General features: G+C 37.2%; 1 protein-coding gene across 1 annotated transcript in view; it reads right to left on the reverse strand.

The window, feature by feature from the left end:
• The window catches only part of CHM (CHM Rab escort protein), a 316,852-nt gene that overhangs the window by 177,676 nt on the left and 120,282 nt on the right, over nucleotides 1–18,894 (reverse strand). The window contains exons 9-11 of the mRNA XM_082447407.1: nucleotides 17,489–17,566; nucleotides 2,140–2,244; nucleotides 1,668–1,731 (exon numbers count right to left, since the gene is read on the reverse strand). Coding sequence (XP_082303533.1) covers nucleotides 1,668–1,731; nucleotides 2,140–2,244; nucleotides 17,489–17,566 — 247 coding nt within the window. The remainder of the gene's footprint in view (nucleotides 1–1,667; nucleotides 1,732–2,139; nucleotides 2,245–17,488; nucleotides 17,567–18,894) is intronic.

The following is an 18,894-nucleotide window of genomic DNA, read 5'->3' on the forward strand; positions in this document are numbered from 1 at the left end:
CGAGTGAAGCTTCATCTGTATTTACAGCCATTCCCCATTGCTCCCGTTACCACCTGAGCTCTGCCTCCTATCAAATCAATGGTGGCATTAGATTCTCATAGGAGCGCGAACTCTATTGTGAACTGTGCATGCAAGGGATCTAGGTTGCGTGCTCCTTATGAGAATCTAATGCCTGATGATCTGAGGTGGAGCTGAGGTGGTGATGCTAGTGCTGGGGAGCGGCTGCAAATACAGATTATCATTAGTAGAGAGGTTTGACTGCACAGAGACCATAATAAATCAATTGCTTGCAGACTCATATCAAAACCCTATCAGTGAGTCGCCAGTGACAACAAGCTCAGGGCTCCCACTGATTCTGCATTATGATGAGTTGTACAATTATTTCATTATATATTACAATGTAATAATAATAGAAATAAAGCGCACAACAGACATAATACGCTTGAATCATCCCGAAACCATGCCCCCCACCCTGGTCTGTGGAAAAACTGTCTTCCACGAAACTGGTCCTTGGTGCCAAGTGTTGGGGACCGCTGCTCTAATACTTTAAAGAAATGCCCTCTTCGCTTCCACATCCCTCTGCAGGAATCACTTCTTCCCTCTTACTCTTCCCAGCTTAGCTTCTTCAGAAGCATCTGTTTGCTCTCTTCACTTTTCTGCCTTTGTCACTCTTCGACCCATTCACAAAGCTTATGGTTTACCGGGAGCTACAGACAAGTAAACTGGCAACTACAGGACAGTGTGATGAGTGCTATGGTTTTACCACTTTTCGCTCACACCTGTCACACTGTACTGTCGTTGCTATTTATCTGTCTGTATCTGCATCCTCTAGACTGCAAGCTATGAGGGCACAGATGCTATCATGGTTAGCACTATCTCCTCAGAACCCAGCACACTGGCTGGCATGTCGAAGGCACTCATTGTCTGCTGAATGATTAAATGAAACAATTTGCACTCACTCGTAAAATTAACATATTTGCTTTATATAATACAAAGCTTCCAAGTTAAGGAAATTTCGGAACCTAGTTTTAGCAGTAGCATATAGGATAGGTCTGACAGTCACACTTACTGAGTAAGCTGATTTTATCAGTCCTGTAAACTATGGTCAGAAGGAGAAGGGGACATACTTCTGGAATTTAAGTGTTCAAACTGAGGAAAAACCACCGGTATAAAGACATTTCTATCGAATCAGGGGTTATGAGGAGGAAGGGGGTACCGAAATGAAACATGGTGATGAGGAAATGTCAGAACTGAAAACGTGTGCTGATATTCATTCACACCGGGCCCCTAATGGTGAGCTTACCACCACTGCTGTAGGATTGGTTACCATAAAGCCTTTTCCTCCAAGATTTTTAAATGCTTCTAAATGCTTTTCTTCTCATAGTAATATACTTTCAATTTCATAGAAATAGCTGTAAAAAAAACTACGATGATTTCAATATTCCTAGAATAAATCTGTTACATAAGACGCAATTATTTGTTCCACTGAAAGGAAATCTTTAAGAAACCAAGATTATTACATAATTGCCATTATGTATTTTTAAAATCCATTAAATGTATTAGTACATATTGGTTAATATATTTTATTTCACCGATATTAATTTACACATATTACCATGTAGATTAAGTTAGTAACATGTTATTGAAAAGTACAGGACTGGAATTACCTGTTGATCTGAATCTGTTTTTAGTACAGACCTATCCGTAATCAAGACTGCCCTGGAGATCTGCCTGTAATGCAGAAAACAGTTAATAAGTGACTCAGATTCCATGGATAAATTTCATTTATATAGCTATACAACCACCAGAAGGCATGTTTCAAAGAACTGTTATGATAAAAGTGTCACCTCCTCAAACCAAGTCAAGTTCTGCTTTAATCTTTTCTTGGCTCATGAAAGGAGGATGTGTGACCTGGAGACAGACCCCAGCTGATGCAAAGGAGTCAACATTAGGCTAGGCTCCTCCACAAAACCAGACCTTATAAGAGAACAGTGGTAACACACTGAATGTATCTTTGGTTTGGTATACATTTGCATCTTACTTGAAGAACAGAGTCATACAGAAGTGTCAATGTAATCACACAGATGAATTTCCCTAAGTTTCACCTTCCCTAGCAGAGTGGCTGGAGGGGTGCCTTACCTGTATTGCACATGCGAGCATGTGTTCTCAGAAAAGTAACTGTCTTCCACAAGGAAATGCTTAGAGATTATTCTCTGACCAAACTGATCTATGATTGCTTTACATCTACGAAGAAGATAAGCACAGCAAAATAGTTCTCATTAATGATTACATAATTGAGAAAATGAACATAATCAGCTACCAATCTTGAATCTAAAACTAATGTCTTAAAAGACAAGATTTTAAAATTGCCTACAATTTCACATTTTTGACACAAAACTTCACTAAACTGCAGAATATACATTCTTGTTGCTATTTTGAAGTCTTTTAAACTATAAAATAAGTATAGACTAGAACTTATTTATTTTGAATGCTTAATAATAAGAATAAAGCTAGGACAAGTATTATTCTATAAGCTTTTCTAATGTTTAGGAACATAGAAGCTTTTTCTTTGTTTAGGAAACAGGCTTTTTTTTTTTTCCTTAACAGATCTAAGAAGAGAGGGAGGAAAAGTTGATTAAATATCTTGTTATATCATTCACAGCCTATAAAAGTCACTAAAGGCTTTTTATTTTTCTGTTAAGTGTCACTTTCTCTTTTGTTCAATAATAGCTATCTTGTCACACGTGTGATAATGTTTTAAACCAAAAAAACGGGATGGAGCTTCTTTTAATATCTGTTTCCACTTTACTCCAAAGGATGATCATATAAAGATTTCTTTCAAGTGCTGTTTCCAAATAAGGAAAACACTTATGCATGGACATTATCAGGTCTCTGTCATCTGGTATGTGTTGGGAAAATGAATCATATAGAACCCTCCATTGACCTTCTTTCAATGTGTCTAGATAAAAGGATGAAAATTAGAATCCATCTCCTTACAGTGCCACAAGTTATAAATGTACTTTATAGGGCTCATTATCCAAACTAATGGACTAAGGGAAACATCCTTGAAATGGACTTACCAGCACTGACAAAGCCAGTATGCAATATTTCAGGAACTATATGCAAATGCCTGCATGTTTTCTATATCTTTTTATTATGGAAATAGCACAATTTACTTTTGTCACAGCTTTCCTTTTGGGACTAGAATTATTTTATTAGAAATACACTTATGTGTTACTCCTCATAAAACGCAAGCAAATAATTTCAAACTTATGTCACATTTTAAATATACTGGTATAAATTAAAATATGTTACATCACTCTAAAAATAAGCCAAGTAAGAGCTATTTACTAGGCATAAAGGCATTAACAGTAAAATGACAAATACCCAAGGCCAATTGTGAGAGGAATTTAATGTGTATTTCCTAAAGGCAGATTATGATATGCTGATATTCTTGAATAAATGGCATGCCACTGTCATCAGGATAGACTATGATATCTCGTGATGTTAGATATACATATTTTTAATCAATTAACTACATATTAATGCATATGTTATATTACATTAATATTTACGTGATTTTCTTCCCCATCTCACCTCCATTCCACTTCCTTTCTCTTCCCCACTTATGTTTCTATGCATATCTCCTCACATTTCATTAAACTAGAGCTCTCACTTTATAAAATACTTAACTACATAGAAATAAGGTATTTATACCTATTTTCCAAAGTAAGTATTTAAAAACTGGAAGGCAAGTTACTCATTCAGTCTCCTGTTTTATTTATGTATTTATTTATTTAAATTAAAAAAAAAATTTTGGGCTGTGCCGTGAGGCTTGTGGGATCTTAGTTTCCTGACCAGGGATTGAACCCGGGCCCTGGCAGTGAAAGTACCAAGCCCTAACCACTGGACCACCAGGGAATTCTCTCAGTCTCTTGTTTAAGACATTCATATATAATTTAAAACACAAGGTACTTTGGTGAGGGAAAAGAGAAATCTGTGGATCCATCATGAAGCACTGATCCCTATTTTTCCTGGAAACACTGACAAGCCTTTTTCTTACCTTTAACTCAGAGACTATACAAAGTCAAGAGGGAATAATCTGGGCAGAAAAAAGAGGGTGTAAAAATCTTCTGTATCTTGATAGGGATTTGGGTTATACAGATTTATCATCTGTCAGCACTCAGGTAATGAGCACTTAAGATTTGGGCACTTTAGGGACTTCCTTGGTGATCCAGTGGCTAAGACACTCCCAATGCAGGGGGTCCAGGTTCAATCTCTGGTCAGAGAACTAGACCCTACCTGCATGCCGCAACTAAAGAGCCCGCATGCAGCAATGAAGATCCTGCGTGCCACAACCAAGACCCAGCACAGCCTAAATAAATAAATAAATATTAAAAAAAAAAGATTTTTGTACTTTATCATATGTAAATATTACATCAGAAGAAAAAGCTGCAAACAAATATTAAACTCTAGTTAATGATATGCATACTGAAGTGTTTAGGAGGAATTGTACTGATATCTGGAATTTACTGTGAAATGCCTAAAAAAGGTGAATAGATGAACAGAGGGATGAATATTTGGGTAGACATATGATTAAGCAAGCATATTAAAATGTTAACTGCAGAATCTAGGTGGTGGATATATAGGTGATCATCTTGAAATTCTTTCAACACTGGCGTAGAGTTGAAAATTTTCACCATAAAATGTTGGAATCAAGTTGAGAGAGGGAGTGATGTTAGTACAAATCTTGGACTCCAGTCTAAGTCTTTGCAAAGGGCTCCCATTTAAATAAACCACACAACTAAACCTTGCCCTCAAGCTTGTGGAGAGCTCCTTGCTTGTAGGCTTCCAAACGCTAATGGGGCTGCTTTGGTGGTAGTTACACCTTTGGTGACAGGCAGACATTGGTTTCAGAAATTATGGTATTAGAACTACTGAGGACCACTCAAGAGGGAAGGATGGGTGCATGGAGATTGGGGAGCTCAACTATGCAAGCACAATTTGCCAATAAATGTGCCTCTTTATGCTGAAGCTTCTGGATGAAACAGTGATTCTTAGAGGAGAAGGAGGAGAAGGAAGCAAATCAGAATCACACCTGGGGGACTTTTTCAAATTATAAGTACCCCTGGAGATTCTGATAAGCTCCCAAATCCCAGGGAAGAATCACCATGTAGTGTGCCACAGTACTGTTGTATCTTTACGCTGTGCTAGGTGGAGAAAAGTCAAGAGCTATTGCTACAGAAAAAAATATTGATTTCTGCAGAAGTTGAGGTGATGGTCAATATGCCTAGTCAGTCTGGTAGATGATAATACAACTTACCTGATAGTCTCATGCTAAAGTACTAAGGCTCTAGGCCTGAGCAAAGCTGTTCAAACCAAAATACATTTAAGTAAGTGATAAGATTTATTTTCCCCTCAGATACTTACTTACTGTCATATATTAGGCCTAATTGGGAGAACAATGAGTAAAGGAATATTGATTTGGTACCTAGACTTAGACTTTGTATTACAAAGATTAATATAAAAAATTATGACATTCAAGTAATGAAAAACAACAAAATGAAACAGTGCTGCCAGAGACATTAAAATACCCCCTTGTCCACCCCTCCCACATGAACCTGAGGAAGCCATTAAAGATTAACAACATTCTGGATTTAGTTGAGGGCCTTGCTGAGCCTCATAAATAGTAAATTGAGGAGGAACATGATAGGAATTTCCAGTTACACGGACACAATGACCAAGCTGATCGTAAGAATCACTGAAATCAGACAGAACATTTCTAGAGCTGAGCTTTCTAAATCAACAAATCACAACAGTTATTCAGTTCTTGGTTCAATGACATGAGGACATAAAGAGCAAAATGATGATAAGGAAGAAAACAATCAGCAAGATGAAAACTCTTTATCTGGAATTTGGCCCAGAAGATAAAAATAATATTAAAACAGGTATCCATTCTCTATAATCTTCAGAATTAATATCCCAACTGTTTTTATGATAAGGAATACATAAATCACATATGAAATCATGAAAAGGAAAATATATTAATTAAGGAAATTAGAAGATTCCCAATAATTGAAGGAAACAAGATAATTCCCCCTACTCACTATGCCCTTCCATACTTTCTCAAACACATTAGTTCAAATGCCACCTCTTCGATGAAACCATTCCAAAATGCTTATTACTCATTTTTCTTGGGTAAAAATCTACTCCAATAGTCTCAAACATGATTATAATTCCAAACCTATGGTTCTCTGTTGTAATCAATCCCAAGCTCTGTATCCATAGTTTTAACTGTCTATTACCTATTTTTTCTGGATAGGTAATAGACACTTAAATCATGGCTCCTCACCTGCTTCCCCACTTGGAATCTCAGTCTCAGTTAATGGCATGATCAGCAGTTATAGAGTTTCCCTAGCTCAAAATCTCTCTTCCCACATCTAATCTGCTACTCAAAACTAGCCTCTTTTCTCCATCTCCACTGACACTGCCCTAGACTCTTGGTAAGTCTAATAAGACAATGGACTGCTAACACATTGGTGGCTCATTTGTTTGACATAAGTGTGTGGCATAACAACCATGTGCCAAGCGCTATTCTAAGAGGTAAAAGCTTGGGGGGGAGGGGTAGAGTATCAGGGAATGCTCTTTGGAGGAAGTGATACATTAGCTGCTTTTAAAGCAGTTAAAACCAGTTAAAGCAAGTAAATAAGAAGAACATTTCAGTAGAAGGGCAGCATCTGCAGGGGTACAGAGGTAAGTAAGAGAAGTACAGGGAGGGAACCACAAGCAGTTCAGTGTTCCTGACAATAAAATGGAAGCAGAGAGAGAAGAGAGATGAATTGAGAGAGGGAGGCAAAGGTCAGACCCCAGAGTCTCATGTGTCATGTAAAAGGGTCTCAGACTTCATTCTGAAGTGATATAAAGTCACTGAAACTTTTTACATAGGGAGGGACAAAGCCAGATCTGCATACTGAACAGATCTCAATGTGTAATTATCTCATTAATTTATTTGTTCTTTAATGTCCCCCAGTAGACTCTAAGCTCCATGAGAACAAAGACCATGATTGTCTTGTTCTGTGCTGTATCTCCAGTGCCTGGCACACAGATAACAACTGTGCATGGATGACTGAATAGATGGACGGATGATAGAAGGATTCCATGTACGTGAATAGTGCAGAGACAGAAACAAAGATACAGAATCTCTGATTTAGCAGGTAAAGAATCTCTTTCCATCACAGTGCTTCTTCCAAATCACTTCCAATCACAGAACTTGTTAAAGTTCACTCATCTAGTAAGTGGGGAAGCCAGGGTACAGATCCAGGTCTACCTGACCTTAGAGCCTGTAATCTTTGTACACAAGGGCAAGATTCATGTTTTATTTATCTCTTTATCCCCATAGCAACTAGCATGTGGGTTGGTGGAAGTTAAATATCTAGAATATTACCACTATCATTTTGCAAATGGGGCATACTAAAATCAGAAATTCAGCGATTTTCCTACAATGACAAATGGTATTAAGAATAAGTCACCTCATGCTTGGTCTAACATACTATTCATTACTAACTTCCAAGTACCTGGGAAAGGTAGAGTTATTCCTGACATCAGAAAAAAAGATATCTCCAAGAAATAGTAATAGCAGGAAATCTAGTAAGTGAGACAGCTGAAGTTCACAAGAACACTAGCTGAAGTAATTAGATTCAGACTACTGGTTACAGACATGTCTGGTCCAAGGTCATCCATACCCTACCCTAATATCAAATACTACACTGCTAAAGGGCCAAATCTAATGTACAGGAGTTTTACATGGTCAGCACTGCTGCAAAGAAAAAGAAAGCTGCTCAACAAGAGCATTCAGTGTCTCCAGAAACAGTCAACAGAGGGGTTCAGTATAAAAATTTAATGAGAGGGTAGAGAAAAGAACTACTGATACCCATGTCCTCTAAAAATCAGTAAAGCAGAGTCAATGGATAATATAGCCAAGAGAGTACAGTCAATGTGGATCTCAGGAGAGCAAATTAAACAAAAATGAAAAATAAGACAATACAAGTTTTTTTTTATGCAAAAGAAATACTTTGAAGACCAGGTTCAAGATGGCGGAGTAGAAGGACGTGTTCTCACTCCTTCTTGAGAGAGCACCAGAATCACAACTAACTGCTGAACAATCATCGACAGGAAGACACTGGAACTCACCATAAAAGATACCCCACATCCAAAGAAAAAGGAGAAGCCACAATGAGATGGTAGAGGGGCACAATCACAATAAAATCAAATCCCATAACTGCTGGGTGGGTGACTCACAAAGTGGAGAACACTTATACCACAGAAGTCCACCCACTGGAGTGAAGGTTCTGAGTCCCACGTAAGGCTTCCCAACCTGGGGGTCTGGCAAAGGGAAGAGGAATTCCTAGAGAATCAGAATTTGAAGGCTAGCGGGATTTGATTGCAGGACTTTGACAGGACTGAGGGAAACAGAGACTCCACTCTTGGAGGGCACACACAAAGTAGTGTGTGCATCGGGACCCAGAGGAAGGAGCAGTGACCCCATAGGAGACTGAACTAGACCTATCTGCTAGTGTTGGAGGGTATCCTGCAGAGGCGGGGGGTGGCTGTGTCTCACTGAGAGGACAAAGACACTGGCAGCAGAAGTTCTGGGAAATACTTATTGGCGTGAGCCCTCCCAGACTCCACCATTAGCCCCACCAAAGAGCCCGGGTAGGCTCCAGTGTTGGGTCCTCTCAGGCCAAACAACCAACAGGGAGGGAACCCAGCCCCACCCATCAGCAGACAAGTGGATTAAAGTTTTACTGAGCTCTGCCCACCAGAGCAACACCCAGCTCTACCCACCACCAGTCCCTCCCATCAGGAAACTTGCACAAGCCTCTTAGACAGTCTCATCCACCAGAGGGCAGACAGCAGAAGCAAGAAGAACTACAATCCTGCAGCCTGTGGAACAAAAACCACATTCACAGAAAGACAGACAAGATGGAAAGGCAGAGGGCTATGTACCAGATGAAGGAACAAGATAAAACCCCAGAAAAACAACTAAATGAAGTGGAGAAAGGCAACCTTCCAGAAAAAGAATTCAGAATAATGATAGTGAAGATGATCCAGGACCTCGGAAAAAGAATGGAGGCAAAGATTGAGAAGATGCAAGAAATATTTAACAAAGACCTAGAAGAATTAAAGAACAAACAAACAGAGATGAACAATACAATAACTGAAATGAAAAATACACTAGAAGGAATCAATAGCAGAATAACTGAGGCAGAAGAATGGATAAGTGACCTGGAAGACAGAATGGTGGAATTCACTGCTGTGGAACAGAATAAAGAAAAAAGAATGAAAAGAAATGCAGACAGTCTAAGAGACCTCTGGGACAACATTAAACACAACAACATTCGCATTACAGGAGTCCCAGAAGGAGAAGAGAGAGAGAAAGGACCCGAGAAAATATTTGAAGAGATTATAGTCGAAAACTTCCCTAACATGGGAAAAGAAATAGCCAGCAAAGTCCAGGAAGTGCAGAAACTTTCATACAGGATAAACCCAAGGAGAAACACGCCGAGACACATAGTAATCAAAGTGGCAACAATTAAAGACAAAGAGAAATTACTGAAAGCAGCAAGGGAAAAACGACAAATAACATACAAGGGAACTCCCATAAGGTTAATAGCTGATTTCTCAGCAGAAACTCTACAAGCCAGAAGGGAGTGGCATGACATATTTAAAGTGATGAAAGAGAAGAACCTACAACCAATATCACTCTACCCGGCAATGATCTCATTCAGATTCGATGGAGAAATCAAAAGCTTTACAGACAAGCAAAAGTGAAGAGAATTCAGCACCACCAAACCAGCTCTACAACAAATGCTAAAGGAACTTCTCTAAGGGGGAAACACAACAGAAGAAAAGGACCTACAAAAAGAAACCCAAAACAATTAAGGAAATGGTAATAGGAACATACATATCGATAATTACCTTAAATGCGAATGGATTAAATGCTCCAACCAAAAGACACAGGCTTGCTGAATGGATACAAAAATAAGACCCATATATACGCTATCTACAAGTGACCCATTTCAGACCTAGGGACACATACAGACTGAAAGTGAGAGGATGGAAAAAGATTTTCCATGCAAATGGAAATCAAAAGAAAGCTGGAGTAGCAATACTCATATCAGATAAAATAGACTTCAAAATAAAGGATGTTAATAGAGACAAGGAAGGACACTACATAATGACCAAGGGATCAATCCAGGAAGAAGATATAACAATTATAAATATATATGCACCCAACATAGGAGCACCTCAATACATAAGGCAAATGCTAACAGCTATAAAAGAGGAAATCGACAGTAACACAGTAATAGTGGGGGACTTTAACACCCCAATTACACCAATGGACATTATCCAAACAGAAATTTAATAAGGAAACAGAAGCTTTAAATGACACAATAGACCATACATATTTAATTGATATTTATAGGACATTCCATACAAAAACAGCAGATTACACTTTCTTCTCAAGTGCGCACGGAACATTCTCCAGGATAGATCATCTTGGGTCACAAATCAAGCCTCAGTAATTTTAAGAAAATTGAAATCATATCAAGCATCTTTTCTGACCACAATGCTATGAGATTAGAAATCAATTACAAGGAAAAAAACGTAAAAAACACAAACACATGGAGGCTAAACAATACGTTACTAAATTACCGAGAGATCACTGAATCAAAGAGGAAATCAAAAAATACCTAGTGACAAATGACAATGAAAATACGATGATCCAAAACCTATGGGATGCAGCAAAAGCAGTTCTAAGAGGGAAGTTTATAGCAATACAAGCTTACCTCAAGAAACAAGAAAAATCTCAAGTGAACAATCTAACCTTACACCTAAAGGAACTAGAGAAAGAAGAACAAACAAAACCCAAAGTTAGCAGAAGGAAAGAAATCATAAAGATCAGAGCAGAAATAAATGAAATAGAAACAAAGAAAACAATAGCAAAGATCAATAAAACTAAAAGCTGGTTCTTTGAGAAGATAAACAAAATTGATAAACCATTAGCCAGACTCATCAAGAAAAAGAGGGAGAGGACTCAAATCAATAAAATTAGAAATGAAAAAGGAGAAGTTACAACAGACACTGCACAAATACAAAGCATCCTAAGAGACTACTACAAGCAATTCTATGCTAATAAAATGGACAACCTGGAAGAAATGGCCAAATTCTTAGAAAGGTATAACCTTCCAAGACTGAACCAGGAAGAAATAGAAAATATAAACAGACCAATCACGAGTAATGAAATTGAAACTGTGATTAAAAATCTTCCAACAAACAAAAGTCCAGGACCAGATGGCTTCACGGGTGAATTCTACCAAACATTTAGAGAAGAGCAAACACCCATCCTTCTCAAACTCTTCCAAAAAACTGCAGAGGAAGGAATACTCCCAAACTCATTCTATGGGGCCACCATCACCCTAATACCAAAACCAGACAAAGATACTACAAAAAAAAAAATACAGACTAATACCACTGATGAATATAGATGCAAAAATCCTCTACAAAATACTAGCAAACAAATCCAACAACACATAAAAAGGACCATACATCATGATCAAGTGGGATTTATCCCAGGGATTCAAGGATTCTTCAATATGCGCAAATCAATCAATGTGATACACTATATTAACAAACTGAAGTATAAAAACCATATGATCATCTCAATAGATGCAGAAAAAGCTTTTGACAAAATTCAACACCCATTTATGATAAAAACTCTCCAGAAAGCGGGCATAGAGGGAACCTACCTCAACGTAATAAAGGCCATATACGACAAACCCACAGCAAACATCATTCTCATTGGTGAAAAACTGAAAGCATTTCCTCTAAGATCAGGAACAAGACAAGGATGTCCACTCTTACCACTATTATTCAACATAGTTTTGGAAGTCCTAGCCACAGCAATCAGAGAAGAAAAAGAAATAAAAGGAATCCAAATTGGAAAAGAAGAAGTAAAGCTGTCACTGTTTGCAGATGACATGATACTATACATAGAGAATCCTAAAGATGCCACCAGAAAACTACTAGAGCTAATCAATGAATTTGGTAAAGTAGCAGGATAGAAAATTAATGCACAGAAATCCTTTGCATTCCTATACAATAATGATGAAAAATCTTAAAGAGAAATCAAGGAAACACTCCCATTTACCACTGCAACAAAAACAATAAAATACCTAGGAACAAACCTACCTAGGGAGACAAAATACCTGTATGCAGAAAACTATAAGACACTGATGAAAGAAATTAAAGATAATACAAACAGATGGAGAGATATACCATGCTCCTGGATTGGAAGAATCAATATTGTGAAAATGACTATACTACCTAAAGCAATCTACAGATTCAATGCAATCCCTATCAAATTCCCAATGGCATTTTTTACAGAACTAGAACAAAAAAATCTTAAAATTTGTATGGAGACACGAAAGACCCTGAATAGCCAAAAGCAGTCTTGAGGGAAAAAAATGGAGGCAGAGGAATCAGACTCCCTGACTTCACACTATACTACAAAGCTACAGTAATCAAGACAATATGGTACTGGCACAAAAACAGAAATATAGATCAATGGAACAGGATAGACAGTCCAGAGATAAACCCATGCAACTATGGTCAACTAATCTATGAGAAAGGAGGCAAGGATATACAATGGAGAAAAGACAGTCTCTTCAAAAACTGGTGCTGGGAAAACTGGAAACCTACATGTAAAAGAATGAAATTAGAACACTCCCTAACACCATAAACAAAAATAAACTCAAAATGGATTAGAGACCTAAATGTTAGACCAGACACTATAAAACTCTTAGAGGAATACATAGGAAGAATACTCTTTGACATAAATCACAGCAAGATCTCTTTTGATCCATCTCCTAAAGTAATGGAAATAAAAACAAAAATAAACAAATGGGACCTAATGAAACTTAAAAGCTTTTGCAAAGCAAACTACAAACAAGACAAAAAGACAATCCTCAGAATGGGAGAAAATATTTGCAAATGAATCAACGGACAAAGGATTCATCTCCAAAATATATAAACAGCTCATGCAGCTCAATATTAAAAAAACAAACAACCCAATCCAAAAATGGGCAGAAGACCTAAATAGACATTTCTCCAAAGAAGACATACAGATGGCCAAGAGGCACATGAAAAGCTGCTCAGCATCACTAATTATTAGAGAAATGCAAATCAAAACTACAATGAGGTATCACCTCACACCAGTTAGAATGGGCATCATCAGAAAATCTACAAACAACAAATGCTGGAGAGGGTGTGGAGAAAAGGGAACCTCTTGCACTGTTGGTGGGAATGTAAATTGATACAGCCACTATGGAGAACAGTATGGTGGTTCCTTAAAACCTAAAAATAGAATTACTGTATGACCCAGCAATCCCACTACTGGGCATATACCCAGAGAAAACCATAATTCGAAAAGACACATGCACCCCAATGTTCATTGCAGCACTATTTACAATAGCTAGGTCATGGAAGCAACCTAAATGCCCATCTACAGATGAATGGATAAAGAAGATGTGGTACATATATACAATTGAATAGTACTCAGCCATAAAAAGGAAAGAAATTGGGTCATTTGTAGAGACGTGGATGAATCTAGGGACTGTCATACAGAGTGAAGTAAGTCAGAAAGAGAAAAACAAATATTGTATATTAACGCATACATGTGGAACCTAGAAAAATGGTACAGATGAAGTGGTTTGCACGGCAGAAATTTAGACACAGATGTAGAGAACAAAGGTATGGACACCAAGGGGGAAAAGCGGCGGGGGGTGGTGGTGGTGGTGGTGTGATGAATTGGGAGATTGGAATTGACATATATACACCAATGTTTATAAAATGGATAACTAAAAAGAACCTGCTGTATAAAAAATAAATAAAATAACATTCAACAATTAAAAAAATAATAAATAAACCTTGACCTTTGGGGAAAAAAATGAAAAATAAGATCTAGCTGAAAATAAGTATGCATTTAGTTACATATTCCATATTTCTCCTCTCAACATTGGTATGATACTTTGATGTGTAATCACCACGCTAAACTCAATGCTATGATCATTTATGCTTCTATCAGCTTTCCTCAGTGAAAGGTGAAAAGAAAAGCACAAAAAAGGCTATCAGATTTTAATCTTCGTTCATTCATTTAACACAAAGCTACTGCGTATAACGGGTGATAGGAACCTGCCTTGGTTCTGGAGATAAAGCAGTGAGACCCTGACCTTTCTTACGGGGAATTTACAATCATAAAAGGGGACCTGAGTTGGGGGGCTGGGTTCTGATCTAGTCTGTGGGATCAGGAAATAAACTTAGACCTTAGACCTGAAGCATGCTTAGCTCTTAACTACATCGAAGACTAAAGGGGATGTCAAGTGTTCCTTATAGGAAAATTGGGGGAAAAAAGGCAATCTAAAACCATAAGGAGATAAATACAAACGTCTGCAGATTCCTTGATTAATATGCCAATTACACTTAAAATAAACGATTATTTGAGTCAACCTGGATTGCTTAAAAAGAAATGTATGCTGGATATGCCCAAATATAAACTCAAGTTTTTCCCCTCAAAAAATTATCCCTCACTTTATATTCAAGTCCTAACAAAACATCTCCTATTACTGGTAGGTCTCTCAATTATTTGATTTTGAATGACAAAATAGTATTTGGGAAAGATACATTAGCCTGAGTCAACTTCAATCAATGTTAGCTTTAGATGTTTATAGAGACTCTTTGAGTTGATAGAATGGATATTTTAAAGAAGCAAAATTTCATAATTACTAGCAAAGATATGAATTTACAATTTTGAAGTACTGGTTGTCTCTTAAAAGAAACTTTTTAAAGATCCCATACACAATTTAGTATAGTGAGAATACTGTATATATCGTGAATATTATAAATGCAGGTCAAATTTTTAACTGTCCCACTATTAAGGAATTAAATAGTTATGGCTCGGAATAAGTTTTCCAGTATGAGAATCATATGCAGAATACAAAATGGCTGTATCTTAACCACCCCAAGATGGACAAGAAAAAGATATTCACTGGAAAACTGAGGTTCTAGTAAAATAATAATAAACAGCATAAGTAGACATCTTGCTATTTCATTTACATTAATGAAAGTAGACACATACAAGTTGTTTGAACATTTTTTTCAATTTCTCACTGGGACTGAAGATAACCCAATATGTGAGAATGGACTACATTTGGGCATATAAAACATTTTAAAATAACTTACTTCTAAGTGTTAAGGAAAAACTAAGTACTTTCAGTAACTCAACTGAAGCATGTCATAGCTGGGAGGAGACTCGAAAACTACTGCAGAGTCCATCTAACTCATCTTGCAGATAAGGGAACTGGCCCAGAGAAAAGTGACTTGTGTCCACTGTCACTCATGGCAGTGACAGAGTTCCATGTCTTCTTTCACTCCAGGGTTACCTGACCATTGCATGCCTTCAGAGTCGTTAGAGAATAACTGTTATGTTTGAGGTCCTTCTACAAAGATGTAAAAGAAATGAATTAAGACCTAGAGTCCCCAGTCCATCATGGAACATAGTACCACTGGCTAAATCCTGAACTTTACCTTACAGATCAGTGTTTCTTAGTGTCATCTAAGGAGCACCTACATTATATTCATTTGGGGGTGTTCCTTAAAACTGCAAATTCCCTGGCTCCACTCTACGCACATTATCCAATTTCACTCTCCCAGTGTGAGGCACAGAAATGTGTATTTTTTTTAACAAGTTTACCTAGTGATTCATAGGCACATTAAAATTTGAAAACTACCAAACTTTGGTCGTTAGACCCTTAGCCCTCAGCTATCTGTTGCAACTGAAATCTGCAGCAGACCACAAAGAAGAGTTCTTCTGTTCAGAGTTTGTAATAAAAACTAAGTCAAAGTTAAGGTAAATGTAGCCTTTAGTTCAACAGATGTTTTTACTGTACTAACATATCCTTTCTTTTTTAAAAAAACAAACATGAGCCATGCAAACTCTTCATGTCACTAAAAGTAATGTGTAGGACTGGAATGAGGCCCCCCAAAGGTAAAAGAATCTAAGTAAATAAACACCAAACAAGCAATTCATTATCTGGCTTTCCATCATGGGTACATACTCATGCTTCAAAATGAATGCATAAGGAAAAATGACTCTAAGAGTCATAAAGACAACTATTCCTTCATGAACCTCCACAGAGCCCTTCACGCATCAATATATGAGTATCTTGGGCCTTCAGGGTGGATTTTTTCACTGTAGATTATCATGCTTCATTTACATAGTACCTTTCTGTTAAATTGCTAAAAGTAAATTATAAGCCTTTAAACCATGTGCCTATTTTATCTTATACTAGAGAATTACTTTTCTAAAGCAAATTCACTGTTTAACTATTACATATTCTAGTTGAATTTGTTCTCCACCATATCTTGAAATACTAGTTAGTGCATTATAACTGGCTTGTAAGAAGTTAACAGACATTTTATGCCACTTAGACTATACAGAATTACTGTAAAATGAAATAAAAAAGCTTAAAATTTATATTTTTAAGCTTCCAGTTCAAGATATTAAGGTATTTTATGACCTGAAAAATACTATTTCTTTATATACCCCTAAAAACAGTCACACAAGAGATATAGTTCATTATATGCTTAAGAACATATAACAAAAAAGAAAAATACATAGCAAATTAAATAGCTCCTAAAACTAGATCCAGTTGACCCGTTTAAATTTCAATGTAAAACCCAGATATCAAAGAATACTACTTATTTAGTGTAATTTAGACAACAGCATATGCTAGTAACTAAATAATAAATCCTAGAAAAATATAGTTGAAATAGAAAAATACACAGATAAACAGATTGTGCTCAGCTTTCTTTAAAAGCAGGTACATCCTTATTTCAATCCTAAACCAGGTGCAAACCTGATACGGTTGTAAAAGAATTTATCCTCAGATAACAGGGCAGCATAGTTTATGACAACAATCTACCTAAAAACTCATTAAAGTCTTTTCTCTTGGAGTGACATGCATTATCAGCAGAGATTAATCTGATGAGTCTTTAGGTGAGTTCCATTTTTAAAAATGCAATAACAGAGGGCTTTGTTGTCATCTGATGAAAATCAATTAGAGGAGGTAAGGCCATAAGGAAAACTAACATCACTCATCACCCACCCCCGGCAGCTGAAATGATTTGTCTTCCAAGCTTGGATGATCAGGAGCTATAGTCATATTGTAGGGAAATTAATTTAGTTTCTATATTCTGAACTCACTTTCCTTGTTCTGGAGGATGTAAACACAAATTACTTTTAATCAAGGTTGATATGCTATTAATACCAAGGAGGATCTTTGAAGAATCATTTTTTAAAAATCGACTTTAGCATTTTTCACTTGTGTTTGGGATGTAAATATAGGAAGGTAACTTATATCATCCTCACTTTCCAGATTCTTTGTCCACGACAAGGCACTGTACCAAATGACGAAGACAATAGATTCCACCAAACACTGCACACATCCTAGGAAGAGAATAGGAAAATGAGGATTAGAATTCTTGAGTTCAAAATTAGGGTAACATAATATTCTTTTAAATATCTAACATTTAATAAATTTAATTGGTCTTAGAGAAAAAAGATTCTGACAATTTATTACCTTTTCTATCATGGTATTAAGAATCTCTCAGAGGTAAGATTAGTAACATTTTAATGCAGCACAGGTAATAGTGCTAATAATACAACGTGGAAGCCTAGAATTGTGACCAAGCCAAAAGTGTCCCTAAGCAAAGCTCAGCTACCCCCAACACCAAACCAGCTACTGACTGAGATACATAGGCTACAAATAGCCTCAAGAGGTGATGAATGAGACCCCCCCCCCAACAGAAGTGACCGCAAAGAAATGTTAAGGAAGAAACAAGCAGGGAAAGCTCTGGAGATTTACCATAAAAGTAAGCAAAAACTAAACCGGGAACTGAAAACCAGAGCAGTAAGCACAAGAGTTAATGCTACAGAAGCTCTAAGGAGTTTGCCTGACTCATGAATCTAAGGGCTGGGGTTTTAATGCCCGCCACGTAGGGAAAAGAGAGGCCTTAGGATCCAAACAAGGCAGGGAGTAGAGAATGAGATATTCTCTAACAACATCTGGATCCTTAAAAGGACTCAGTGAAAAGGTGATCGAGGTAGAAAATCCAATGACTACAAGAGAGAAAACATAAGAAATTGTTTTACCTAAAGCCCTGTGTGGAAGAAGATATATATACCTCTATATTTATAACCAGTGGTCTGCTCTCACACAGGTTGGGAATTTGAAATTACACTACTACATGATCCAAGAAACCCTTAACCAATAAAACATCATTAAAGTGGCTCTGGGTCAGTAGTACCCCCTGGAAACTTGGTGGAAGCAACTGCTAAAACTTTCTGGAGCAATATGACCTCAACCCAGGCCACATGAGATTGTCACAGAGTTCCCTTATGATGAGTTTATAATCTAAAATTATACAACAGATGAAGAAACACATCTTATCCTGAGTGAGAATTATTGGACACAATAAACAGCAGGATTAGATTCCCAAAACAGTTTACTCAGATAGTAGAGTTATCAGAGATTATAAAATGCGTATGCTTAAAAGGGATGAATTAAAAACATAAGAATGATGGAAAGTCCAGGAAGAAGACTGTGGTAGGCTGAATAATGTCCCCATTACAGATGTTCACATCCTAATCCCTGGAACCTGTGGATATGTTCTCTTACACAGCAAGAGGGTCTCTAAAGATGTGATTAAATTAAGGATCTTGAGCTGGAGAGATTATCCTGGATTATCCCAGTGGGTGCGATGTCATCAGAAAAG

Source organism: Balaenoptera physalus (assembly GCF_965194825.1).
Source record: "Balaenoptera physalus genome assembly, chromosome: X".
NCBI classification, from domain to species: domain Eukaryota; kingdom Metazoa; phylum Chordata; class Mammalia; order Artiodactyla; family Balaenopteridae; genus Balaenoptera; species Balaenoptera physalus.